Genomic DNA, 27210 nt, shown 5'->3' on the forward strand with positions numbered 1-27210 from the left:
CCCTCCTGTGGTTTCCAGCAACTGGCATTCAGAAGCATCCGGCTTCCCACCACAGAAGCAGAGCCGAGCCATTGTGGCTAGTAGCCATTGAAAGCCTTGCCCTCCATGAATTTGTTCAGTTCTCTTTTAAAGCCATCCATGTCGGTGGCCACCATGGCCTCCAGCATGAGTGCGTTCCAAAAGCAGTGACACGGGGAAATGTAAACATGTTTCACCATCATGCAAAGTGGCAACTGCACATCTGCTTCGCTATAAAGCAGGGATCAGAATCCACCTGCTGCCTTCTGGATGTTGTTGGACTACAACCGCCATAATTCCTGAAAACTGGTTGTGCTGGGTGAGGCTGATGGGAGTTGAAGTCCCGACAACCTCTGGGAGCCACAGGTTCCCCATCCCTGGCACTGGCCAACTGTCTAGCCGAATTGGTGACTGTCACACACCACGTACCTGTGAACTCAAAGGTGGAAATAATCATCTTTCCTTGGCTGATAGTTGGATGGGAGGGGATCTGATTTTTGGCCATAGCAAGAACACGCAGAGTCCTCAGAACATAGGGAGCTGGTATATACAGAGTACACCAGCGATTTTCAAGCTCCCCCCCCCAATGGAACACTTGAAAATTGCCGAAGGTCTTGGCAGACCATTTAATGATATTCCTCTGCCCATTCTTTAGCAACTGCAGTGTGCTAGGTGTATGATTTTTAATTGCATTTCCCCCTCCCTTCCTTTATTTCTTAGGTAATTGTGTTTTATTGTATTCAAGTTGCAACACAATAAAAACACAACGTGAGAAATAAAAGAAGCAATAAAATACAAGTAAAAGTTGGTACGAGTATTTAACGTGATGGGCATGCTGTCTCCCGTCTTCAGCCACAAATCCACAGAAGCACTGCGGACCACCTGGATGAAGCTGGTGCTCTTGTCCACTAATTGCAGTTTGGGAATCCCTGGTCTTCCAAGGAGTGCCAAAAGCTCTCTTTTGAGATTTCAGATGGGTCTCTCCCAGCCCTACTTGGGGACCCTGCCTATTGAACCTGGCACCTTCTCCTTACAAAGCTTGTGCTGTGCCACTTGTGCTATCTGTGCCACAGTGCCACTGTGCTTTCACCCTTCTTTTTCTCCTGTCCCGCAGACAGCTCCCCTTCCCTGCCCCGTGTTTTCTGCGAACGCCCACTTGGGCTTTGAAAACCGTACAAAACATTTTCTTCTCATTCTTTGCTTGAGGGGCCTCAATCGGCCACTAGTTGTAAACAAAACAATCTTGCTGGGGGGGGGAATGTACTTTCGGCCTCCTGGGAGGAAACACAGTACAGGAAGCATGAAGGGGGCTTAGAACTGAGAGCGAGATGTAGAACGGGCCAAGAATTAGTAGGCAGAGCAGTTTGGTGAGATCTGCAGACTGGCATCTCACTAAAGATTTAAGAATGGGGTGGAGTGACGATAACTCACTCTGCAGAGTTATTGCTTGGCATGCCATACTGAAGCTTAAACTTCCACATAACAGCGATGTTCAGAAGTAGCAAATCTGTTCTGTGATCCAGCACCAAAATGTGAACTGGAATATTTTCCCCAAGCAACGGAGTAACTATATTTTAAGAGTGGCCCTTTTGGCTACAGGGTTGGCAACTGCTAGCAATTGATAGACCGCAGTGAAAAAGCTGGCTGTTATTTACCTTTTTATAAACAGGCATAGTTTGGAAGGTATGAAATCTTCCCCAATCTGGTGCCCTCTGGCTGTTTCCAACTACAATTCCCATCAACTCCAGCCAGCACAGTTTGATGGCAGTCATGGTCCGAAACAGGCTGGAGGACACTGGTTGGGAAAGCCCGATGAAAGACTGGCATCAAGACTCAAAAGAGGCTGGCTTCCCCCTTCCACCCACCTCCTTGTTGGCTCCAGTAGAAACTTATGTTTGGAAGTACAGTATATTCCTGCGTATAAGACTACTTTTTAACCCAGGAAAATCTTCTCAAAAGTCAGGGGTCATCTTATATGCCGGGTCGTATTCCTTATACAGTGAGTATATCCCAAACTCTATATTTTAACTGGAAAAGTTGGGGGACGTCTTATACGCCCAGTCGTCTTATACGCCGGAATATACGGTAAATTCTGAATCTCTGCGTGTCCTGCTGCTGCGGGAGGGGTGGAGGGCAGCGGGAGGCACAAAGGGAATTCTCTGGTTGACTCACAGCTCTGGCACTTCCTGCCCAGGAGAGGAGAAGTGGGGAGGAGAGACTTTGCTTGTGCTAGAAGGAGGGTCCCAGGCCCTTAGCTAGTCTGCCCTCCGGCCCATCTGATAAAATCCTCCTCTGTTGGGTTTGGAACACTTCACAATCTGAAAGAACAAGAAACCGGCTAATGAACAGCAGCACTTGCTGCTAATTATTTGCTTTGCATTCTTTAAACTTAAATAAGAGCAAATGATCACAGGAATTGCTTTTATCCTCAGCCATACCATTGATCCATTGAGCTCAGTATTGTCTGCACTGACTGGCAGCGACTCCGCAGGAACTTTAACAGGATTCTCGCCCAGCCTTGCCTGGGACCTTGTGGATGCAAGGCAGACTCTGCCATTGAGCCGTGGTTCTTTCCCATAGAAGTGGGGCAAAGAAAGTTGGGGTAAAAGGAGAGAGCGGGGCATGCGGGAGGGAGAGGAGAAGGACAACCCTGAATGATTAGTTTGGTTTGAGCTGGAATCTGCAGCACCCATTCCTCTGAGATAAGCCCTACTGAGTCCAATGACACTTGCTTCCCATTAGACCTGTGTGTGTGTGTGCACTTACTTAGTCCTACTGAACTCAGTGGGACTTACTTCGGCATTGGAATTGCACCGTAAACCGGCCTTTCTTTTCAAAGCAGCTCCACTTTGCTTGTATGTCTCCTGCTTTGTTCAAAATCACCCAGAGTCTGTATCTTTTTCTTTTTTTGAGTCCTTTTTAAATCTTGCATCATTTCCATTGCCTTTGCTCTCTTTTAAAAGGCACAGATGTGTGTGTATTCGTCTCAGCGCAGGGTGTCTTTTCTTAAAGCTTCTCTCTCTTGCTCAGCGGTTAGGCATGTCATTTTGTTTGCAAATGCCGTTTATAAATAGGCCGACACAAGTCTCTAGGTCCGGATTTGTTTGTTTTTAACCCATTTCCCCCATGCATATTCATGTTCTTTATTTGTGGGGAGGGGGAGAGCCAACTAATTTCACCTGTAAAAGAGGGAGCTTTTCTTCTTACTAGGACACCCCCAGGCAAGTTCTGTGTACACACCGGAGAGTCCTGCCTAGGACGTTCCACCCAGTGACCTTTGCTCATTGATAAATTACTTTCCCTTTCCACTTTAAAGGAGAGCTTTGCATGAACTGGGCTGGGGCAGTCACATGCGGACCCTCATGTCCTTCTGAAGGCCAACCCTTTTTGGTTATAGCAGTGAAGGTGTCTCCTTAGTCTTAATTTGGAAAGAGGAGGTGCAATGGGCAGGGGGGTGGGACCATATATACCTGTGCTGCCCCACCCACCCTCAGCTGGTCTACTTAACAGCTTCTGGATGGGGTGGGACGTGAATAACATCCCCTTCATCGGTGCCTCTGCTCCTTTGAAATGTGGAGCCTTCTCCAGTACAGAATTGTACAAATCCCAGAGCACCCTGTGAAGAGGCATTGATCGTTCAACCACTCTGGGAATTGTAGCTCTGGGAGGGGAACAGGGGCCTCCCGGGGTACTTTGGGAGAAGCTGCAACAGTTTAAAGTGGCTGCCTTCCAAGAATTCTGGGAGCTGTAGTTTATTCAGGGTGTTGGGAATTTCTAGGAGAACCCCCATTCCCCTCCCAGAGCTACAATTCCCAGAGTTCCCTTTGAAGAGGGATGGATCGTAAAACAGCTCTGGGAATTGGTAAGGGATATAAAGGGAAACCCCCAATTCCCCACATGATGTTTCTTTCTAATAATGCAGGGGGCCAGGTGAAGCCCCACCCCACCCCACCCCAGCCTCTCAATTGGGCTCCCTTCCCCACTTCCCTGGCCACACACCCCGCCAGCCCTGCTCCACAGCCCCCTCAAATGCTTTTGCCTGGCTGGAATGTGTCCTTGAAGTGCAGTTGTGCTTACCTAGATGCGTAAGTGTGTAGAAACCGTTTGCTTTGATGTGGGTGGAATGTAGCCCAGGCCCTGTCTGCACTGTATATTTAAAGCAGTTTCAGACCCCTGTTGCCCTGGAAGAGCCTCAGTTCCCAGAGTCAATCCCTCTTCCCAGGGAACTCTAGGAATTGTAGCTCTGCGAGGGGAATAAGGGCCTCCTAGCAACTCTCAGCACCCTTAAAACAAACTACAGCTCCCATAATTCTTAGGGAGAGGGAGAAACCATGTCTTGTTTTAAGTGGTATCATAGTGTTTTAAATTTATGGCGCGAGTATGGCCCCTCTGTGAACACTTCGCTCGTGAAGTGATCCTTTTGAGCACGGTTTATGTGATGCTGACTTCAAATTGTACCTCTGGGAGCCATCTTTTATGGCAGGGGTCAGCAAACTGTTTCAGCAGGGGGCCGGTCCACTGTCCCTCAGACCTGGTGGGGGGCCGGACTATATTTTTTTGGGGGAAATGAACGAATTCCTATGCCCCACAAATAACCCAGAGATGCATTTTAAATAAAAGGACACATTCTACTCATGTAAAAACATGCTGATTCCCAGACCGACCTGGGGCCGGATTGAGAAGGCAATTGGGCCGCATCCGGCCCCCGGGCCTTAGTTTGGGGACCCCTGTTTTATGGCTTGGGGTGTGTGTGGGCCAGCTGCTGACCTCTCTCTACACTGTTCAGCCACTGGTGCCCCGCCACCCGCTGTCTTTCCCCCTTTCCTCCCCCATGCCCTCTGCCGCCCCCTGCTGGCTGCCCTAACTCCCCTCCCCTCTGCCTCTCTTGCAGAACGTGCTGGCCAAGGCGCTCTACGACAATGTGGCCGAGTCCCCGGACGAGCTTTCCTTCCGTAAGGGCGACATCATGACGGTGCTGGAGCGCAACACGCAAGGGCTGGATGGCTGGTGGCTCTGCTCCTTGCACGGGCGGCAGGGCATCGTCCCCGGCAACCGCCTCAAGATCCTGGTGGGCATGTACGACAAGAAGCAGCTGCCACAGCAGCAACAGCACACACCACAGCAGACGCCGCAACCGACGGGGCAGACCCCCCTGGCCTACACTCACCAAGGGGGCTACACCACATCCCCCGCCTCCCAGTACACCTCTATGCACCCCTCCTTCCTGCCCCAAGAGGACAATGTCTACCTGGTGCCAGCGCCAAACAAGGCCCCGGGGGCACCCCTCCACCAGGGTACAGTGACCGCGGGCCAGTTTCAGTCACCCGCGGGCAAGCAACCCCCCGCCTACCCAAAGCAGAGCCCCTCTCAATGCCAGGAGGTCTACCAAGTACCAGCTGGACCAACCAGCCCGCCTCAGGACATTTACCAGGTCCCTCCGGCTCCCGCGGGGCTGGGGCAGGACATCTACCAGGTGCCTCCGTCGCTGGATGGACGGGGATGGGAAGCCCCAAAGACCCAAGGAAAGGTAAGCCTCTGAGGGGCACCTGCTCATTTGGCAAGTTTATGGTGTGGCCACCCTTGGAGTACTGTGTACAGTTCCAATTGCCTCGCCTCGAAAAGGATGCTGCAGAGTTGGGAAAGGTTCAGAAAAGGGCAAGCAGAAGGATCAAGGGGGTAGAGCAACTCCCCTCTAAAGGAAGGTTGCAGCATTTGGGGTTTTTTTTATTTTAGAGAAAAGGCAAGGAAGGGGAGACAGGATAGTTTTTTAAATTGTGCATGGTGTGGAGGAAGTGGATGGGGAAAAGTTTTTCTCCCTCTCCCGTTGCTGGAACCGGTGGACATGCAGTAAAGCTGAATTTAGGAAGATTCGAGACAGGTAAAAGAAAGCCCTTCTTCACACAGCACCTAGTTAAATTATGGAACTCTCTCTCTCTCTCCCAGGAGGCAGGGGTGGCTTTAAATGAGGATTAGGCAAATTCGAGATGGCTATCGATGGCTTCTCCCACAGCTGGAGGCAGCAGTGATTCTGAATACCAGTTGCTGGAAGCCACAGGAAGGCTGCTCTTGAGTTTGAATCCTGCTTGCAGGCTTCCCAGAAGAGGCATCTGGCTGACCACTGTGAGACCAGAATGCTGGACTAGATGGGCTGTTGGCCTGATCCAGAAGGATGTTCTTATGTTCCTTCAGAGCACCAGCGTGGGGAGAAAGGGCAGCCAGCACGATCCGAGAGGTGGGAGCGCCTTCCCTGCGAGGACAGCTTAAAGCAGCCTTCCCCAGAGTGGGGCTGGTGGGAGATGCAGTCCAAAACATCTAGAGAATGCCAGGCTGGTATAAAGAAAGCGGATCATGCCAGCCGGTGATTGCTTGTACAGGCCAACGAGGACCAACTCTGCCGTGCGCCTGGGCAGCTTTGCAATGCATTTGACAGGCACACTGGCCGGCAAATCAAGCACCGATTCAGTATTCTGTCCTACTTCCCTTCACGCTGCAGGAGAGCTGTCTTGATCTATTTTTAAATTGCCACTTGTGTGTTTATGCAAATGAAAGTAGATTATCTCTCCCCCCCCCCACTTTTTAATTTTAAGAAAAGCAGAATCAAGTCTTAAAATGTTGAAAAACCCCTTAGGAGGAAGAGCTGGAGGAGAGGGAAAGGAAAGGTGTGTTAAGTGATGCCGCCAGTTTCTTGCCCATCACTGCCTTCCATTGTGAATAGGCAGAGGCAGCTCTCCCCACCCCACCCCCTCCGGGTTTAGCATGAGTGCAAAGAGTCAGGTGCAGGAACGATGCTCCCAGGAGAAACCCACCACTCTGCCGTGGACGTGGGCAAGAGTGGCTTTCATTCCTGCAGTCAGACAGTAGTAGTAAAGTGGCTGTAAAGGCATTGTCTTGCAAGCTTTGGCACAGAGAAAGGGAAAGGGGCATAAATGGTTCCTTGTTAGCAGTTGCTGAGCTAGGCACTTTTCATGGCCGAGATTAAAGTGCTTCTTCTGCACGGGGTCCATTATTATGAATTATCTGTGCAGCGCCGCATGCCAGGGGTGTCCAGCATGATTCCCTTCAGAGGTGGTTGTTGGACTCCAGCTCCCACCAACCCCGACCATTGGGCATGCTGGCTGCAGAGGCGGATGGGAGCTGGGGGCCCCAGTGACATCTGGAGAGGGCTACATCAGCTGCCGCTCGGACACATACAAGGAGAAACAAAAGGAAAGGAGCTCGCTGTCCCACAGAGCTCATAGTCAAACGGTGCCTGTTGAGTTCAGGTGTGTGGGCATAAATGTAAAATAGGAGGAGGCCATGGCAAGAAGAATAACAAGGAAACACATGCAGGTTGCTGTTGTTAGAACAATAGTGAATGCACTGCTGGTGTGCATGGCATTCAAGACCACAGTCCGCTGCCCCGGTGGGCTTACAAGGTATATTTTAATACAGGGGAAGCAAGAGGAGAAAGGTAAATGGGGGAAAGCAGAAGAAGCCATTCTTATGTTTAGTTAACCAGGGAGTTGTAGCAAAGGGTGGCTGGTGGTCATAGAATTGTTGAGTTGGGAGGGACCTCAAGTGTCATCTAGCCCAACCCCCTGCAGTGCAGGAATCACAGCTAAGCAATGCAGTTAACTAATTGATTTATAATATTTTTATCCTGGCAGGTAAGCACGAATTACTAAAACCGCAATAGAACACTCACACATAAAAGTCTTTCAGCTGGACATCAATAGGAACACCAGAGGGGCCAGCCTAAAGAGCAGTGCCTTGAGCTGGCTCCTGCTGTACCCTGCTGGCTCTGCCGGCCTGGGGGTTCCTGCAGGGGTGAGAGAAACCCTCTTGCAACACCGACAGCCACGCTTCAGGCTGCAAGGATGCCCTGGGATTTTTCAGCCTGCCTTGCTCATTGGGGGCAGGCAGCAGCTAGCCCATTGTGGCAAGCAACCTACCACTGCCTGCTTTTAAAAGCTGTTTGCTTCTCTGCACCGGGGCAGAGGCAGTTAGTGTTCCTGGACTGCTGGGGCTGGGTTGCCTCCCCCTGCCCCCAAGTGCTGATGCTTGCATTCCTTACCGAGCCAGAGCCCCTGGAGATTTGCACCAAGGCAGCCTTGCCTCCTGCCTCCGCTGCCTCCCTCTGCAGTGGGGGTTGGAGACAGGGGAGGGGTGTGTGTGTGTGCTCCAGCATGGCTTTACCCTGAGGAGGGGGGTTTGCAGCAAGCTGTGAGGAGTGGTTTCCTGTTTCTCCCTGGGAAAGGAAATGGCCTCCCTCTTGGTGGGAGGCCTCCTTGGTTCCTCAGCTTGGTTCCTGGGCAAGCCTGTTTCTGGATTGGAGACGGACAAGGAGGCATGGCTGATACCTTTGGTTTCTCCCAGAGTGCCATATCAAAATGTGGGGTCTTGCAGCGCAAGGGGAGAGCAGAGGGTTGGAGCGTTTGGTTTGCCTGCAGAACTTCCCAGATTCAGTCCCTGGTACCTCCAGGCTGGGCGCGAGAACCTCTGCCTGAAACCCCAGAGGGAGCTGCTGTACATCAGAGTAGGCCAGTGGCCTGACTGAGGCTGTGTACACACCATGTGCTATCCCTTCCCTCCAAAATCATGAGAGTTGTAGTTACACCTCGCAGAGCTACAGTTCCCAACGCTCTAAACAAACTATAGTTCCCAGGAATCTTTTGGGGCTGGGGAGGAGAAATGTGCTTTAAATGAATGGTGTATACACAGCCTCAGTGTAAGGTAGCTTCCTGTGTCATACCTGAACCCCAGCTTCATTCAGAACCTTGAGGACTGGAACCTTCGGATTGTATCCAGTGTTAGCACACACAGGTCCTGCTTTACAAACACAAGGCGTTCCCCAGAAATCGTTCCTTAGGCGAGCGTTTGCATAATCTGTTGACGATTTCCATTGATTCCTATGAGGAAATTTCCGATGCATTCCTGACCACGGAATTGTGACCCCTGAAAGCAAAAAGCAACCAACCAACCTGGGAAAACCCAGGGAAAATGATCTCTGGTTAGTCTGTTTACTCCCCTTGCCTTCCTCAGCCAACTAAAGGCAAACAAGGACATGACAAACCTGGATCTGTTAATTTCCGCGTGTTTGCTCTGAGCCGAATGTAGTTAGATACAGTCCTTGTTTTATATTTAAGAGGTGGCTCACAGCTCACTGGCAGAGCTCATGCTTTGCATGCAGACAGTCCCTGGTTCAATCCCTGGCATCTCCAGGCAGATGAGGCTCTAGCGGCCTGAATCTCTGGAAAGCCACTGCCAGTCCGTGCAGACAGTATTGGGCTGGGGAGACCGATAGTCAGATAGCCCTATGTGTTGTGTGTCGGCAGTAGGCAAAGCACCCAGCATGCTTGTAAGTAGCCTTTTCTGCTGCTGCTGCTGCCACTGCCGGCTGACCTTGAAGGAGATTCGGATGGAGCAGGCCTGGCAGAGCAGTAAATGATTCAGGAAAAAGGCTTCTCTCACTTGGCAGCCGGCCAGGCCTGCCTGCCTGCCTGCCAGCCAGGTCCCTACCCACGCCTCTTCCTTGCCGGTGACCTTGTTGCTTTTTCCTGCCTTTGAGGGCAGGCCAAAGGGGTACCATGCAGGGTGTGTGTGTGTGTTTGGCTCACGGTGGCGCTGTGCGAGTGGGAAACCTGTGGGCAAACCTGTGTTGCAGGATCTGGCTGCTGCTGCTGTGCCACGGGAAGATCTCCATTTTTCAGGGCAGTGCCACGTTACGTATTGCATTTGTATCTCCCCTTTTCCTCTGAGGAGCTCAAGGTGGCATGCAGGGGTCTTCTGCCCCTTTTATCCTCACAGCTCCCCTGTGAGGTAGGTTGGGCTTAGAGGCAGTGCCTGGCCCCCAGGGTCATCAAGCTTCATGGCCAAGTGGGGATTTGAACCCTGGTCTCTCCCAGGTCCTAGTCGGTCCCTCTGAACCAGGGTTTCTCAGACTTGGGTCCCCAGCTGCAATTCCCATCCTCCCTAGCTAGCAGGACCAGGGATCCGGGGGGGGGGAGGCTTGGGAGTTGTAGTCCAATAACAACTGGGGAAGGTTCTCCTAAAGATATGAAGCGATGACATCAAGCGCACCTCTGGTTCAATGGCTGCCATCCTGAGAACCACCACTTTTCCTTTTCCACGCAAAACAAGTTCCCACGCCTTATGGCTGTGGTGTTTGGAACACGTGGGCTGTGCACGATGAAATCTCGAAGTCCTTGGCAGGCTCTGTTGGCTTGAAAACCTGCAAAATATGTGCATATTCCCACCCTCATGAGCATCTTATTAATGTGCTAATTATATGTTGGCTTTGCGGCTTCTTTTTATTTTGGTTAAGCGTCAGATCTGTAGATACTAGCACCCAAAGTGTCTTGTGAAACTTCAGATACGGGGTATTGCATGGGAGAGGTTGCCAATTTGCTATGGAGACAATTGGTGGTGCTGCTGCCGCCAGCTCTTGCCTGGGGTCGTTTGTGGAGTTTGGGGTTGGGGTAAGTGGTTGAAATGTGACATAGTTGAACTGTGGCACTCGCACCCACAGGAGGAAGTGATGACCACCCACCTAGATGGCTTTAAAAATGATTAGACAAATTCATGGAGGAGGAGAGGGCTACCAGCGGCTACCAGCCCAAAGGGCCATTCTGTGCCTCAATAGTTGAGAGGCAGCCATACTTCTGAATACCAGTTGCTGGAAACGGCAGGAGTGAAGAGGGGGCTCTTGTGCTTGGGTTTCCCCACAGGTACTTGGGAACAGAATACTGGATTAGATGGGCCATGGGCCTGATCCAGCAGGGCTCTTCTTGCGTTCCTGTGTTCTTAGGAGTGCTTTGGCTCACTAATTTCTGTATACCAGAGTTGTACCTTGCAGCATCAATTGATGCTTTTGAATTATGGTGCTGGAGGAGACTCTTGAGAGTCCCATGGACTGCAAGAAGATCAAACCTATCCATTCTGAAGGAAATCAGCCCTGAGTGCTCCCTGGAAGGACAGATCGTGAAGCTGAGGCTCCAATACTTTGGCCACCTCATGAGAAGAGAAGAATCCTTGGAAAAGACCCTGATGTTGGGAAAGATTGAGGGCACTAGGAGAAGGAGATAGAGGATGAGATGGTTGGACAGTGTTCTTGAAGCTACCAACATGAGTTTGACCAAGCTGTGGGAGGCAGTGGAAGACAGGAGTGCCTGGCGTGCTCTGGTCCATGGGGTCACGAAGAGTCGGACACGACTAAACGACTAAACAACAACAACCTTGCAGCCACCATGCTTTGCATCCACCCCCTCTCTGACCCACCTGCCATTTCTGAGGTCCCCATTCCAGGAGGGCTGAGCCTTCATTCGTGGCTACTTAGCATGATGGCTATGCTCTGCCTCCAAGGTCAGCAGCAGCAGCAGCAATGCTTCTGAATACCAGTTGCTGGAAACCGCAGGAGGGGAGAAACTGCACCTGGGTGGCTGACCAGTAGGCTCTTCTTGTGTTCTTACGACATGTGGGGGCAAATTGCCTCTTCTTTTATCCCCCCCCTCTCTTTCTGAGCTTCAGGGCTTTGGGCAGCTCTTTACCCAGGCAGATCAGAAGCAGGATAAATAATGCAACATGAGTGCATTGTTAGAATTTAGTTAGCAAGAGCCAGCTTTTATTCCTGCTTAACCTTGTAGCGGAATTCCACGTTTTCGTCGTATTGCACTCTTGACTGTGCACAAATGTGCTTGGAGACTCCTGCAGCCTCTGGCTTCCGATGCCTCTCCATGCGTGCACTCGCTCCCCCCCCCCCCGCAAACTAGCGGCAGCCGGGAAGGCGTGTGCGGCAGGGTCCCTCGCCTTCCCCCCGCCTCCAGAAGCGGCCGCCCATGAGGGAATGAGCGCACATTGTGCTTCATCTCCAAGCCCTTCATTTGCTCAGAGCCAGAAATAGAACATGATGTCATCCTTGCCTCCCCTGGAGAAGGGGCTCCTGCTGCAAGGTGCCTGGAGGTTCCTTCCAGATGGGGGCTGCCTGTGGGCAGGCAGCGCCCCCTGCTGGAGGAAAGGACGAGCTGCATCCTATGTGACACACACACAGAAGCTATTTAGGAGCATCTTTTAAGGAAGAGCTTGTCTGATCAGCGGTGTGTTCCCAGTTCTATTCGCCCCAGCGTGAAAAAAGCTCTTCAGCAGCATTTGGGCATAAGGAAGCAGCCAAGAGGTCAGGGCACTGGATAGTGCATTGGACTTGGCTGAATGCTTGGAGGGGCGCTAATGTTCCCCCACCCCTGGCTTTTCAGGGTGACTTTGGGCTAGTGTTTAGGGCATGTCCCAATCCCCCTAAAGGGGGGAGGAGAGAGGAAGGGATCCTTGGTGAGTGCCATGGGTGAGCCTGAGATGTTGCAGTGTTTCAGACACATTGGGGCCCCCAGAGTTGGCCTCAGGCAATTGGAGGTCAGACCTGTGACTAGCCCAGCAAACTGTCTCATCCACACACCCGCCCCTTTTTTCCCCATGCAGGTTGTCGTCCCCACGCGTGTGGGTCAGGTCTACGTCTATGACTCCCCCAAAGGAGAGCAGGATGAGTACGACTTTCCCCGCCACCTCCAGGAGATCTACGACGTGCCCCCGACTCGGGGTCTACTGGGGAACCAAGGCAGCCAGGAGGTGAGGGATGCCCTGACTCAGGGGGGGGGGTCTGGTTGGCATGGGGTCCACGCAGGTGGGTTGGTGGTGAAACCTCTGCTTCCAAATCACCAGCTCTCAATGGGTTTCAAACTCATTGGAAATTAACATCTCTTGCTCTCCTTTGTTCCTTTTGTCAGGTATATGACACCCCCACCTTGGCAGTCAAGGGCCCCAACAGCAGGGATCTGGCTCACGCCCAGGATATTTATGATGTGCCCCCCAGTGTGGAAAAAGGCCTGCAGGGGGTGAGTATGGCATGCAGGGTTTCCGAGGCGTGGAAGTGGGGAGGGACTCTAGCTTCAGTGGCAGGTGGTGGGATGGTGGTGGTGGGGCTGCCCTAGTGCTTAGGAGAGCCGCCCTAACCCCAAGGCAGAGCAGAAGGCTATTGACCCAGAGGCAAAACAAAAATTGCCAAGAAACACTCACCCCACCAAGTACACTCTATGAAGCATAGGACTGATATATCATGTAACTTTATAGAAACAATTTTATGGCCATGGATGTTAAGGAACAAAAAGCTGACTGCTAGACCCTCCCACAGGGTCTCTTGAGGGCAGAGGAACTACCAAGAGAGCCCCTCCCCTATGCCGATCTGGGCGCCTTAGACAGTCTTTGGGGAAAATGGCAGTCTTTGGGGCCGAAGTGAATGCCTTGAATGGGGCCCAGAAACGACCTAACAGCATGCTACAAGCTGAGGTGGGGCTACAGATGTGCTGCTGGGTTAAACACCAGCTTTAATACCCTCCTGCAGGTGTACGACATCCCCCCATCGGTCAGCAAAGACGTCCCCGATGGCCCCTCGCGGGAGGAGACCTACGACGTGCCCCCCGTCTTCTGCAAGGCCAAGCCGTTCGATCCCTTACGGCACCCGCTCATCCTTGCCCAGCCCTCCACGCCGGCTGCAGAGCCTTACCTGCCCGAGGATGTTTACGATGTACCTCCAGCCACCAGCAAAGGGGTTCCCGAGGCCCAGGAGATCTACGACGTGCCGCCTGGCCTGAGGAAGCTGGCGAGCCAGGAGGTCTACGATGTGCCGCGGGAGCTGCCGGCGGGCAGCAAAGACGGGGAGGGTGACTACATCTATGACGTGCCGCCCCAGGTGGACCGGGAGGGCAAGGCGGGCGACGGCAAGCGCCTCTCGGCCTCCAGCACGGGCAGCACCCGCAGCAACCACTCCAGCTCCTCCCTGGACATGGTGCCTGTCAAGGAGGCCCCTGACAGGGACTTGCACCTCGACCAGGACGTTGCCATGGAGACGCTGGCCCGGCTCCAGGGCAACGTGGGCACCGCCGTCTCCTACCTCATGTCCTTCATCAGCGGCAGCTGGCGCAGCCCCGAGCAGATGGAGGTGCAAGCCTCCCTCATCCAGGGGGCGTCCGAGAGCGTCCGGGGGGCGCTGCGGGAACTGCTGGAGTTTGCCCGCGCGGCCGTGAGCAGCGCCTCGCAGGCCTCGGACCGCTCCCTCTACGCCAAGCTGAGCAAGCAGGTGCAGAAGATGGAGGACGTGTACCAGGCTTTGCTGCGGCACAGCCAGGCTCTGGATGGCTGCGGCTGGGCCCCCGGCGCCCTGGTGGCTGGCAAGCCGGGGTCCCCGCCGGACGACCTGGAGCACCTGGTCATGTACTCGCGGGGGGTGCCGGACGACACCAAGCAGTTGGCCTCCTTCCTTCACGGGAACGCCTCCTTGCTCTTCCGGAGGACCAAGGTGCCCCCCACCTCCCTGGGAGGGGATGGCAGCCTCGCCCACGGCACCCCAGCTGACAAGGCAAGCAGCATCCAGTCCCGGCCCTTGCCCTCTCCGCCCAAGTTCCTGACCCAGGACTCGCCCGAGGGGCAGTATGAGAACAGCGAGGGCGGCTGGATGGAAGACTATGACTACGTCCACCTGCAGGTGGGGTTGGGCGGCGGGGAAGAGGACGGGTGTGCTGGGAGGGGGGAGGGCAGATTGCGCACACACATAACATACACAGCCTCCAAAGGGAGAAGCCACCACCAGGGGAAGATGGAAAGGTGGGAGGGCGGGCAGGCCTCGCTAGGTTCCCAAGTCCCGTCATCCTCAGGGGCCCAAACCCCTTGCTAGGTTCCAGCCCCCAAGGCACACTCCTGGGAAATCCAGCCAGAATATAATAGTTCTATGTTTTAAAAGCCTGGCACCAGGCTAACTTTTTCATTGTTACCATTGTCTATATATCTTCCGCCTTTCCATCGTTAAGCCATGCTCAAGGCGGCTTACGACATGGAAAGGTTCACATCATTGCAATAATATAACCAAAGCGGTGGATGGAAACATAATCAAACCGTAAACAGCACAATTAAATCATCCACACATAATTCGCAATAAGATCTAAAAGCAAGGATACAATACATCAAGATCAACACCAGCAAAAATTAACACTTCCAAAATTGACTTTTTTTGAGATAAGGAGTTTTGTAGCCCAGGTGGCAGAAGCAGGAAGCCCCCCCTTCCCTCTCCGCTCCTCGCCCACTTTGCCTTAGGTTAAGTATTGCCATTAATATACAAAGCCCCTAAAGTTTCTTGGGCCCTGCACAAAGATTTTTGCTTAAAAGAAAAAAAAACAGGCCCTGCCTGCAGATTTATAATCGAATAATCTGGGCCGGCCCTTTCATGAGACAGAGTGAGGCAGCTGCCCAAGGCAGGAGATGGGCACAGAGGCTTGCTGCCCTTGGGGGCTGCAAAGGCTGCTGCCCCATTACCAGTGCTGAAGCGTGTTCCAGCTGCTGGTCTAGTCAGTTTTTGTATGTAGAATAGCAGGAGCTGCCGCCGTCTCCCTTGCCTCAGGCGGTAAAATATCTTTCAGCTCAACCAACGAGTGTGCCTACCAGTCACAAGTCTTCTGCAAGGCTCTTGTTTGGTTTTGCTGCAACAGGCTAACACTCGTACCCCACTGGAATTTGCACACAACCACCTCCAGTGCAGTCTCTGGTCCCTGCCAGGGAGAGGCTCTCAGGGCTGTGGTGGCCTTTTGCCAGTTCAGATCATGGGGCTGCCTTGCTCAGGGCTGTCTCTGCTGATGGGTGCTGGTGCTCCAGGCTCTCAAGGGAGCCTTCTCCCGGCCCTACCTGGAGATGTCAAGGATCGAACCTGGGGACTTTCCTCCTGCCAGGCAGATGCTCGAACCACTGGGGTACGGCCCTTCCCCAGCGGTGGAAAGCTGAAAAACGAGCAAATAGGAAATGCCTTTTTGCAGAGTCAAGTAACTGATCCAGGTAGCGCAGTGTTGCCTACACCTGCCCTTACCAACCAGGTGTGCACCAGGTGTGCTGACTGGGGTTGATTGAAATTGCAGTTCCAAAACATCTGGAGGGAGCCAGGTTGGTGAAGAGTCCTTTTTTGGATGCCTTGGCCGAGAACCTGTTCAAAGTGAAGATGCCGGGGGCTGAACCTTCTGTGTGCCAAGCAGATGCTCTAGCACTGGTGGAACTGGGTTCCTTGTGCTGTGGGTCTGCCCCCCTGGTTGCACCCGCACTAACCTCCTTTTCACCCCTTTAAAAAACAACTAGGGAAAGGAAGAGTTTGAGAAAACCCAGAAGGAGCTGCTTGAGAGGGGCAACATTATCCGGCAAGGGAAGGGGCACCTGGAGCAGCAACAGGTGAGTAGGGTGGGCTTCCTGGGTCCAGGCCCACCACTAAGGCTATTGCCGGTCACATGTCAACGGGGCACACACAACAGGGTCATCCCCTGCAATGCTTGTGGCAGGGTAGCAGGGACCCAGGATGATAATAATAATAATAATAATAATAATAATAATAATATATTATTATTATTATTATTATTATTATTATTATTATTATTATTTATACCCCGCCCATCTGGCTGGGTTTCCCCAGCCACTCTGGGCGGCTTCCAACAGAAAAAAAACCCCACAGTAATCTATTAAACATTAAAAGCCTCCCTGAACAAGGCTGCCTCCAGATGTCTTCTAAAAGTCTGGTAGTTGTTTTCCTCTTTGACATCTGTTGGGAGGGCGTTCCACAGGACAGACGCCACCACCGAGAAGGCCCTCTGCCTAGTTCCCTGCAACGTGGCTTCTCGCAACGAGGGAACCGCCAGAAGGCCCTCGGTGCTGGACCTCAGTGTCCGGGCAGAATGATGGAGGTGGAGATGCTCCTTCAGGTATACTGGACCGAGGCCATTTAGGGCTTTAAAGGTCAGCACCAACACTTTGAATTGTGCTCGGAAACGTACTGGGAGCCAATGTAGATATTTCAAGACCGGTGTTATGTGGTCTTGGCAGCCGCTCCCAGTCACCAGTCTAGCTGCCACATTCTGGATTAGTTGTAGTTTCCGAGTCACCTTCAAGGGTAGCCCGACGTAGAGCGCATTGCAGTAGTCCAAGCAGGAGATAACTAGAGCATGCACCACTCTGGCTAGACAGTCTGCAGGCAGGTAGGGTCTCAGCCTGCGTACCAGATGGAGCTGATAGACAGCTGCCCTGGAAACAGAATTGACCTGCACCTCCATGGACAGCTGTGAGTCCAAAATGACTCCCACGCCGCGCACCCAGTCCTTCAGGGGGCACAGTTACCCCATTCAGAACCAGGGAATCCTCCACACCTGCCCGCCTCCTGTCCCCCACGAACAGTACTTCTGTCTTGTCAGGATTCAACCTCAATCTGTTAGCCACCATCCATCCTCCAACCGATGAGTTCATGGAACAAATTGGGTGGTGGCCCAAAGGTGTTGGTCGCCACTGATATTAAAGAATGCCAGGGCAGGCCATGTGGCACTCTTCACTCCTGCCTCTCCACCTTTACCTCCTGTTCACTGCTTTCGAAAGTCTGCTGCCCGAGTCTACGCCCTCCCTCTGCCTAATGGTAGGGCCGGGTTGTGTGGATCTGTGGCTTCCAGGATGCCACCACGTCCCAGTGGCAAAGCCCAGGTCCCAGGTAGCCCTGTGGGGAGGAAGCTGGCTCATTCTGTCACAAGCCAGGAATAGGGGGGGGGACTGGGGAGGGAGCCGGTTGTCCTCGGCAGCCCACCCTTGCTTGACGGAGCACCCTGTGGTTTCCCCCCCCCCTGTCCGCAGCTGAAGCAGTTTGAGCGCCTGGAGCAGGAGGTCACACGGCCCATCGACAACGACCTGTCCAACTGGACGCCCCCGCAGCACTACGCCCATGTGCGGGCCGGGGACAGCGCCTCCCTCTGCCCCTCCGACCGGCAGCTGCTCCTCTTCTACCTGGAGCAGTGCGAGGCCAACCTCACCACCCTGACCAATGCCGTGGACGCCTTCTTCACAGCCGTCAGCACCAACCAGCCCCCCAAGATCTTCGTGGCGCACAGCAAGTTCGTCATCCTGAGCGCCCACAAGCTGGTCTTCATCGGGGACACTCTCTCGCGCCAGGCCAAGGCCCAGGACGTGCGCCACAAGGTCACCCACTACAGCAACCTGCTTTGCGACATGCTCAAGGAGATCGTGGCCACCACCAAGGTGGCTGCGCTACAGTACCCCTCCCCCGCCGCCGCCCAGGACATGGTGGCACGGGTCCACGAGCTCGCCAACAGCACGCAGCAGTTCCGGATGGTGCTGGGGCAGCTTGCAGCCATGTGAAGCCCGCCCTTGGCTTCGTAGGGGCGGGGGGAGGCCTGCCGACGAGCCACACCCACCCACTCAAAACACTGCAAATGGGCTGTAAATACTTCTCCAGACTCTCCTGGGTTGGTGGGCTGGCTGCTCCCTCCCCTCCCTCTATGCTCCATAGACAATGGACCTTCCTGCCAGTGGTTCCCATGTGCCTGATGTGGTTCACAAGGGAGGATCTTGACGGCCCTGATGGCAACCGGGAGAAGGTGGTGGAAGGCAAATAGTTATCCTTCCCCCTCCCCCACACCCTGTTTGATTCTGAAATGGTTTGGCTAATGAGCACTATTTAAATCAAATAAAGAGACATAGAATCCAAGCAATTAGGGGGTACGGGAGAAAGATCGGTGTGTGTGTGTGTGTTTTTCTCTTGCCATGGTTACATCAGTGCCCTTATCTGTGGGAGAGCCTTGGGATGCCAGCAAACGAATTTGCCCAGGTTTTTCAGCCAACACAGAAGGAAGGTGATCAGCTCCACAAGCAGAGAGAGAGAATGTGTGTCTCATTAGGGTTGTTGGCCAGGCAGCAATTCGGTCTAAAACACTGCATGTCCGAAACAGGGGAGAGTGTCGATCCGTTCCACCTTCACTACCATGCCTGGACGAAAAGTAAACTGCCAATGTCACAGTGCAAATGCACAAAGCTATGGGTTGCGACCGCACTTGGAATACTGTGTACGGCTCTGGTCACCTCTGGATATTGTAGAGCCGGAGAAGGTTCAGAAAAGGGCGACCAAAACAACCGACTCCCCTGTGAAGAAAGGTCGCAGCGTTTGGACCTCTTTAGTTCAGAGGCAAAGCTCCTTCTGTGGTGTTCGTCCTGCTCATTGCCATTTCCATTTGCTCTCTTGAAGCATCTCAAGGTAGGGCCAGGAGTGTCCCCTTCTCTCCAACCCCCGGGGAGCTGCTGCAGGTCCCTGTAGATAAGTCTGAGCCAGGTGGACCTGTGGTCTGATTTTGTATAAGGCACATTCTGTCATTCCTAGTTGCCCTGGGCTGGCATATGGAGAGGCTGCACCTCCATGGAGAAACTGCCACTTTTCAGTGTTTGGAATGATCACATCTTTATGCTAAGGCAGTAACTCTGGGCAGTAACCACAGGGCCAGGAGTAATATCAGTAATTTGCATTTGTAACATTGGTTGGCCTAGTACCTTCTGGGTGGGGACCTGCCCTTAAGAGCCTGTTGTTTTGACCTGCAAATTTAATCATGGTAAAAAAAAACCCAACCCTGAACTTGGCTCCCTCGCTCCTTTCAAAGACCCAGGTAGACTCAATAACTTGGCCGAGCCTGGCTGGAGAAGAGGGTGATGGGCAAATGTCTGGGCAATTGCAGCCTGGATGACTGACTGCCTTGGCTCCAGTACATAATCAGCAACTAATTCTAACTCCTGCTGCCCTTTCCCCTTCCAGAATCCCACTAACTTGAGTGGAGAAGCCACTAAATAGCTGGGGAAATTGGGTGTTTTCATTTGGGGGAGGGTGTCTGTGTTTTTTTCGCCATCAATTAAAGAGCTAAACATGCCGTAGAAAAACGGGGGGCTCATGGATCAGCATCTACACCCCCATGTTTTGGAAGATATGCTCACATCTTAGCAAGGAAAGCTGGAAGTTGTTCTCTCTGCTGTTCCCGAGTGGAGCAAAGGGGCCTGTGTAACCCAATGCAGGTTTACTCGCAAGTAAGTTCCACTGACTTCAAGGGAGTTCACTCCCACAGGATTGCGGCTTGAGAGAGCCTTCCACAGTCGCCAGCTGTAGCTCAGTGACAGAGCCGCTGCTCTGCATGCAGAAGGTCCCGTGTTCAACCTGGGCACCTCCAGATTGGGCTGGGAGCAAACCCTGCCTGATACCCTGGAGAGTCACTGCCACTGAATGTAGATGAGACCAAGCTAGCTAGAGCAATGGTCTGACTCTATAAGGCTGCTTCCTATGTTTTTGGGTGGCATGGATCTGGATTGGGTTTTTGGATTGGTCAGCAGCCACCTCTGCTTGTGAATTCAGCCTCGGCACGAGTGTGTCTTTCCCCCCAGGTTGCTGTCTAAGAAGCTCACTGGGAATACGTAAACCCACTGACCACCATCACTGCATTTCCATCTGACCACAGGACAGGGACTGAGCCCTTAAGACCAACCAACTTGAAAAAGAAATTGCATAGCTGGCCATTCTTTGTTCTGCACTCAGCATCTCTCGGGAGCACCCACAAGAACTGCCACTGGGGGTGCAGTTCTGGGATTTGGACGGTACAATCCCTTGTATGCATGCAGAAGGCTCCAGGTTCAATCCCCAGGACGGAGAAAGTGCCCTGTCTGCAACACCGGAGACCCACGACCACAAATAGAGGGGAGCCCCCAATGGTCTTAAGTCCACGTAAGACAGCTTTCTATGCTCCTGAATATACTTGAGAGGGGTGGTAGAACACCTGCACTGCACTGCGCTTCCCCTATATTGTAAGGCTACCCAAGTTGGTGGCCATCACTGCCTCCTGTGTAGGGGAGTTCCACAGTTTCTATGCACTGCATGAAGGAGGCCTTCCTTTCATCTGCCCTGAATTTTCCAACATTCCGCTTCATGCAGCATGAGACCTCTTCCTAAACGAGGCTCCACTAACAGCCTTGTATGGCCTTTTCTGGCTTGTCCAAACTCTTCATGGGGCTCCTCTGAGGCAGCTACAGGGAGTCTGTAGGGTGCACAGGTGGCAAAGCTTTTTCAGCTTGAGGGCCAGACTGAGGATTCACCACCCCTGTGAGGGCCACATGTTAGTGTGTGCACACTCACCCAGATGGGCACACGCACAAACACATCCATTTTACCCTCTGGGGCAGCAATTGAGCCACTGTGTGTGGATGTGGGCATGTGCAAATTGTTGGGATTCTTACACATTTCCTACACAAATGGGGTGGCCATGCCAGCCTGAGATCAGAATATATTCTGTGGCAGGAGCAATGCAAGAACAGGACACAAGACGGGTCTCAAAGGAGGAACAGCATTTATTGATCCCCCTCATCCCGTGACACCGGAAGCTCAGTTATTAGCCATGGTTTCGTCTGCCCAGGCACGGAGGCGGCTGACGCGGGCATACACAGCAGGGGTGGTTGTAGAGCAGCGGCTGCTGCCCCAAGGCGCAATGCCCACCAACTTCCAGACACCACCTTCCTGGCACACAAGGGGTCCGCCAGAATCACCCTGCAAACAGAAGACGGGCAGTTTAGACTTTGGGCAGCTGGGTATCCTAGGCCTTCTGCCATAATTTTCCCTCTAGCCCTTTTTTTAAGGAACCAGGCAATCTTTTGGGATGTTTACCCTCACATTCTCGAAAGGTCGGTTCGCAGTTTTCTGTTCTCCCACCCCCACCTATCACATGCCTTGGAGAAACTACAGATGAGTTGGCAAATATTCTTTTTCCTACCATATATCCTTCAGTTTGAGGGAATCTCTGGAATCACAATCCCCCAGTCACTCCCTTTGTTGATTTTCAGTATTTTCTGTGTCCTCCTCCTGTGGGTTCCTCCCCACACCCTGATTTCTGGCTATTCTTGTTTTTGCAATAAAAATAAATTGCCATGCCAACCAGTCCAATGTGAACCAGCAATGTGGTACTGAAGCTTTATCACATCCCTCCTTGCCACTGTTCAGTGGAGCTGAGAGATGAGTGACCATTTGCTCCTTAATTAATCGGCTTCCCCTCCCTGTAGGTGCTTGGGGTTCCTGTGGGGGGGGGGTTCAAGCAGCACTCACCATGCAGGAAGAAGATCCGGCTGCACCAGCGCAGATCATCAGGTCAGAGATGTTGCTGCCCCAGGACTTCTTGCACTCCTCATTGGACAGGAGGGGCAGGGCTGTTTGTTGCAGCTTGTTGGGGGTGGTGAAAGCTGCAGGAAAGAGGATCAAGTCAGCAATTGCTACTGCTTTGCAACACTCTGCTAGGTATTTATTTAGATGCCAAAGTGGCTTCTAAGCACTTTAAAACTATAAAATCACGTTACCACAAGTCAATAATATAAACTAACTGGGTTCCCTTAGCTGAGCACAGTGAAGAGGAAGATGGTTTTTCAGGTAACCAGGTACAGAGTGATTTAGAGCTCTGTTTGTAAGCAGCTGCCTTGTCACTAATAGGGAGGCACACATTGGCAAGGAGCACTTCGTCAGTGAGGTATCCCCACAGAGGGGTCGTCCTTGAGTGGCCTAAAACATCCAGCTCCCAACTGCCACAGAAGTCTCTCCCTCCTAACAAGATAGAAAGCCAGGTTTGAAGTAAAGTTTGGGTCAAGAAGGATTTCCCACTGACGCTTGCAATGGCTGCTCACCTCACGGGCAGATAACTTGGGGAGTTGCACTCAAGCAGGTGCGGTGCGCTTTTGTCAGACAGACAGGGCCACGTTCCCTTCTGGGGGCCACATGATAGTGAAGGGGAGGGCCAAAGGCAAATGTGCAAAAATTAAATATTTAACTTTTGTACAGCGGGCTAGTTTACACACACACCTCTGCACTCTGTCCAGGCAAGCAAGCGGCCCCCTAGACATCCCTCCCTGCCCCCTCCAGCACTTCCCCTGTGAGACCCCTGACAGGCCCACCGTTGTAGCGTGTCTTTCCCCAGCCGGAGGTGGCACAAAGGTCTCCGCTCTTGAAGTGGTCGACAGTGTCTGTCAGGCACACGGGCGACACAGTGTCAGTCATCTCAGCAGGGGTGGCCAGCTTGATGAGGGCAATGTCGTTGTTGATGGCAACGGGGTCCCACTCTGGGTGGGTGAAGACCTGATGGGCGAGAGAGGCATTGTGGGTGCTGCAAGCAGGATACAGTGATGCATCTGACCAGAGACTCACAAACATATTGTGGTGTGTGCCTTTGTTGACTACAAGGCTAAACACACACACACACACACACACACACACACACACACACACACACACGGTTTGGGGAGAGGAGTTGTAAACAGTGAGGATAACAGTGATAATTGTGTTAATTAACAAAAGCAGTCCATGACACAGACATCCTGGCACTGGTGAGCCAGTTAACACACACAAAGTGCTCAAATCCTTTCACTATATTTAGAGTGATAGCATTGAACCTCCTGATGTATTGTAATTGATTCTTTACAAACACCCAACCTCCAAGATGGGTAAGGAAAGAAGACAGACATGTCCACAGATTACTGCTTAAGTCTTTCTAGCAGGGAGAGCTGGTTGTACTAACCATTTCCTCACTCCGCAAAAGGTGTCATTTTCCCTCTACCTGACAAACGTGGCTTCTGGTTGGCAGGAATCTGCCTGTTGAACCAATGAATAAGGAACCCTTGAAGATGGGCTGCGGCCTTCAGGTTGTTCCCCTTGAAACAGCCCCCCCATACACACACAGGAGCAAGAAGGTTCCTCCTCCTCCAGTGGTGACCACAAATCGCCAATTTTCCTTGTTAGTATTGGATTAAGTGGAGGATTAGTCGGACCAATAATGTAGTATGGTGTTTTATTTCAAGTTTGAACTGCATTCTTGATATTGTTCTCTCTCCCCTGCCACCCTCCTTCTTTCTTACGAGTAACTCCTTTTTCAATAAACTGCTTAACTGGATTTTCTGGGCTGTACTGGTTTCTGAACACCCTCAAGGGCTGGTTAACATTTACCTAAGTGCCTGAAAGACAGATCAAAGCCCGACCTCTGTCTAAGTCTTGTGCAAGTAAATCTGAATGAATACTCAGGAAACATGCTGTCTGGAGGAGCCCTGGAGAGGCCTTCCAGCTGCTTCGCCCACCTTCTCGACACCCAACTTCTGTATTTTCTCCGCAGAAGAACTGTGGTCATGTTCACCAAGCACCACGACGTTGGAGGTCCTGAGGAAAGCAAGCAAAAGCTGTCTGTTGGCCCCAGCTGAAGGAACGGAGGTTGCATGGCCATCTTGTCAGGGATTCCTGCATTGCAGGGGGTTGAACTAGATGACCTTTGGGGGTCCCTTCCAACTCTACAATTCTGTAGTTCTATGACTCTCACATATATTTCAGCCCCTTGATCTGACCACAGGTAGACAACACATCTGCTAGCCTTTGCTGTGCATAGCCTGACCCTGCAACCTCCAGGATTCCTATTCATCTATTTAAAAAAATATCCCCAGGGAGGCAAGGTACTCACGTCACAGCACAATGGGCAGCAGTCACCACCCAACGCTCGCTGACAAGGGACCCACCGCAGAAATGCCACCCGCTCCTCTCCTGCAAGGCAAACCAAGGAAAGCGGGTGGTGAGAGACCCAACAGGAACACAGCCAGGCAGCAGTGGCAATAGAAAGGGCCTTTGGCCATTTTATTTTCAGTTCCAATTAAGCACTGGTAGGGGAAGTGCAAATCAATAGAGGAAATGAACCAGACTCCCAAGACCTTCCCAAGCAATCTTACCTGCAGGGAGACCTGCCAGGGCCATGATCCGGACACTGCCTCCTCCCCGTTGACAATGGGGACGTGCACTGCCTCCTCCCTGTAGCCAGTGAGGACAGGCTGGATCGAAGGGGCGCCGCAACCTGGAAGCAAGAAAGGAGGTGAAACGAGAGCTTTTCCGTGTTCTGTGCTTTGCACTCAGGACTTCAGGTAAGGAGGCTGCAGGGACAGGGAATGGAAAGGCAGAGGCAGCCCAGGGGTCCATCTGTGCACATAACATAGCAGAGACAAGCCCCAATCTGGCTGGTGTGCTGGTCCTTTGCTTGTCTGTATGTGTGCAGTGATGAGATCCATCCAAAAGGGCCTTCTCAGTGGCTGCTCCTAAATGGGAGATGATGCTATATGGGGATTGACCAAGCCCCTGGCCTCCCTCTTCACGGTTCTTTATCTTTAAGCTGGACTTGGATCAGATCATTCTTCAGATATGCTGGACTGTCCCCTGATAGCCCTTCAAACAGAGGACTGTCCTCTATAAATGGTCTATATCCCTAGGTCTATATCACTTCAAAATGCACCTGAGGTTGGCATCATCTAATGCTTCTTGTAGTAGCCTGTGCAGTGTACTGGTTAGAGTGTTAGACTACGACCTGGGAGATGAGGGTTTGAATCCCTGCTCAGCCGTAAAGCTTACTTGGGCCAGTCACTGACTCTCAGCCTAACCTACCTCACAGTTTGCTCTGAGAAGAAAATGGGGAGAAAGGTGTGGGTTATAAATGCAGTAAAAAATAAGTAATTTTAAAAAATGAATTCATCCCTACCTATAGAGAGTTAGCATGTCAGGAAGACATGTCAGGGACAGCGATCCGAACCCTCACCTTATCCCTGGTGTTTAAGTGTAGGGAGTTTCAATGTGGCATTCAAGCATTTTGTTCATCTACCTATATTCTGGAACAGTAAAGTCCCAGGAGGGGCTGTGCCACGTGCTGATTCCCCCATGACAGTCTAGATGAAGAGGATAACTTAACACTTTTAAAGTGCCTTAAACTTTATAAGCGCTAAACATATGTTAAAAAACAAGGCCGTCCCTGACTGCAAGTTTACAATCGAACAGCCATGATAGAAAAGGAAAAAGGAAAGAGGAGGGCAGAGGAAAGCAAATGCCAAAGCAAGTGTCCCTTCACTGGCCTATGGATGGGGCCAGGTTGGCCTATCCCCTGAATCAGCTCTATTTTCTAGAGAGAAAAGAAATATGATGATCCAAGCCTGGGTGACACAGCCATGGAAATGGTTTGCTTCCTCACCCCACCCCAAGCGAGGCCCAAGACCGCAAGCAGGTGGGTACTTACTCTGTGCAGTACTGACAAGTGCCAGGCAGGACAAAAACCACAAGGCTGCCATAATAAGCTGGTTCTGAGGACAATAGGAACAGCATGTAGCAGCTCAGCCATTTTTATACTGAGCGCTCAGACCAAAGGTGGCTGGGAGCCAGCGGCAACGTGGGAATGAGCAAACCTGTCCGTTGACGAAATGGTTGATGACTGGCAGGTGCATAGCTGTCAACCTCGAGATTTGAAGATAAGGAAATCCTATTGTGCTGTCAACTCCCGGATATGAAAGTAAGGGCGCTGAATAAGGGAATTTTAAAGCCCTAAATGGCCTCGGTCCAGTATACCTGAAGGAGCGTCTCCACCCCCATCGTTCTGCGCAGACACTGAGGTCCAGTGTCGAGGGCCTTCTGCCGGTTCCCTCATTGCAAGAAGCCAAGTTATAGGGAACCAGGCAGAGGGCCTTCTTGGTAGTGGCGCCCGCCCTGTGGAACGCTCTCCAATCAGATGTCAAAGAGAAAAACAACTACCAGATTTTTAGGCAGCCTGTTTAGGGATGCTTTTAATGTTTAATAGATTATTGTATTTTATGTTTCTGTTGGAAGCTGCCCAGAGCGGCTGGGGAAACCCAGCTGGATGGGCGGGGTATAAATAATAATAATAATTTCCCACAAAAAAAGGGACAGTTGACAGCACTGGGCAGGTGAAAGCACCCACTTTGGAAACTGGGGATATTTTTAGGACAATGGCAGCTGGAAGGTTTCTGGGGTGCTCTGTGGAAGGAAGAGGGCCCAGGTGGTCTCTTCCATTTTGCCCTGGTGCCTTGCTTAAAGGAGCAATTCTGTGCACAAGAAGCTGGCATAAAGCAAACTGGTGTAATTTAATCTGGCACAAAGTTACACCGGCTCAAACTCCATTCAGGAGTGGAACTCCTGCTGACTGAGCTGAGCTAAGCCAGGCAGAGCAAAAACAAGCCTTTAAAATAGTGTTTGAGTGACACCACCCTTTCTGCCGGCTGAATTTACACTTGGGTTGCTAGGTTGTGAGACTGAACTTGACATGCTAAGGATGTGGCCTAAGTCCCCCTGATTGCAGCCCCTGGTGCAACAAGTTCTCCTGGCTATCAGACAAACCTGGCTGGAAAGCTGGAGGGGCAGCAGCATGGGAACCCTCACAGTGATGCTCAGTTTTTGGGTGGGCACTCCCGTGTTACTAAAAATTGCACAGGTTAATTTAGACACTGTTATACAACAGTGGGGAAGACTTTGACCAGTCTGCTGTCCAGATGCTGACA

At 52.2% G+C, this 27210-nt stretch overlaps 2 protein-coding genes across 2 annotated transcripts in view; one reads left to right on the plus strand and one right to left on the minus strand.

The window, feature by feature from the left end:
* The window catches only part of BCAR1 (BCAR1 scaffold protein, Cas family member), a 40500-nt gene extending 21924 nt beyond the window's left edge, over window positions 1–18576 (plus strand). The window contains exons 2-7 of the mRNA XM_035118067.2: window positions 4910–5545; window positions 12466–12612; window positions 12771–12878; window positions 13385–14524; window positions 16156–16245; window positions 17683–18576. Of these exons, the coding sequence (XP_034973958.2) occupies window positions 4910–5545; window positions 12466–12612; window positions 12771–12878; window positions 13385–14524; window positions 16156–16245; window positions 17683–18204 (2643 nt within the window). The 3' untranslated portion in view covers window positions 18205–18576. The remainder of the gene's footprint in view (window positions 1–4909; window positions 5546–12465; window positions 12613–12770; window positions 12879–13384; window positions 14525–16155; window positions 16246–17682) is intronic.
* Window positions 18577–21201: 2625 nt separating this feature from the next.
* On the minus strand, window positions 21202–26011 carry LOC118086454 (chymotrypsinogen B2-like). Its single transcript, XM_035118068.2, has 7 exons — window positions 25938–26011; window positions 24613–24734; window positions 24351–24430; window positions 23977–24055; window positions 22804–22984; window positions 21968–22101; window positions 21202–21415 (listed from the first exon to the last, which is right to left on the minus strand). The coding sequence occupies exons 1-7, from the start codon at window positions 25987–25989 to the stop codon at window positions 21254–21256; spliced, it is 810 nt and encodes a 269-aa protein (XP_034973959.2). The 5' UTR covers window positions 25990–26011; the 3' UTR covers window positions 21202–21253.
* Window positions 26012–27210: the final 1199 nt, after the last annotated feature.

This window comes from Zootoca vivipara, chromosome 6 (genome assembly GCF_963506605.1).
Source record: "Zootoca vivipara chromosome 6, rZooViv1.1, whole genome shotgun sequence".
In the NCBI taxonomy this organism is placed as follows: Eukaryota; Metazoa; Chordata; class Lepidosauria; order Squamata; family Lacertidae; genus Zootoca; species Zootoca vivipara.

Excerpts from the sequence above, each read along its gene's own strand:
- LOC118086454 (XM_035118068.2), bottom strand. The coding sequence starts at position 25,989 with ATGGCAGCCTTGTGGTTTTTGTCCTGCCTGGCACTTGTCAGTACTGCA. Across the intron at positions 24,735-25,937 it reads ACTTGTCAGTACTGCACAGA|GTTGCGGCGCCCCTTCGATC; the intron begins GTAAGTACCCAC and ends TCTTGCTTCCAG. Across the intron at positions 24,056-24,350 it reads GCTGCCCATTGTGCTGTGAC|GACCTCCAACGTCGTGGTGC; the intron begins GTGAGTACCTTG and ends TGCTTTCCTCAG.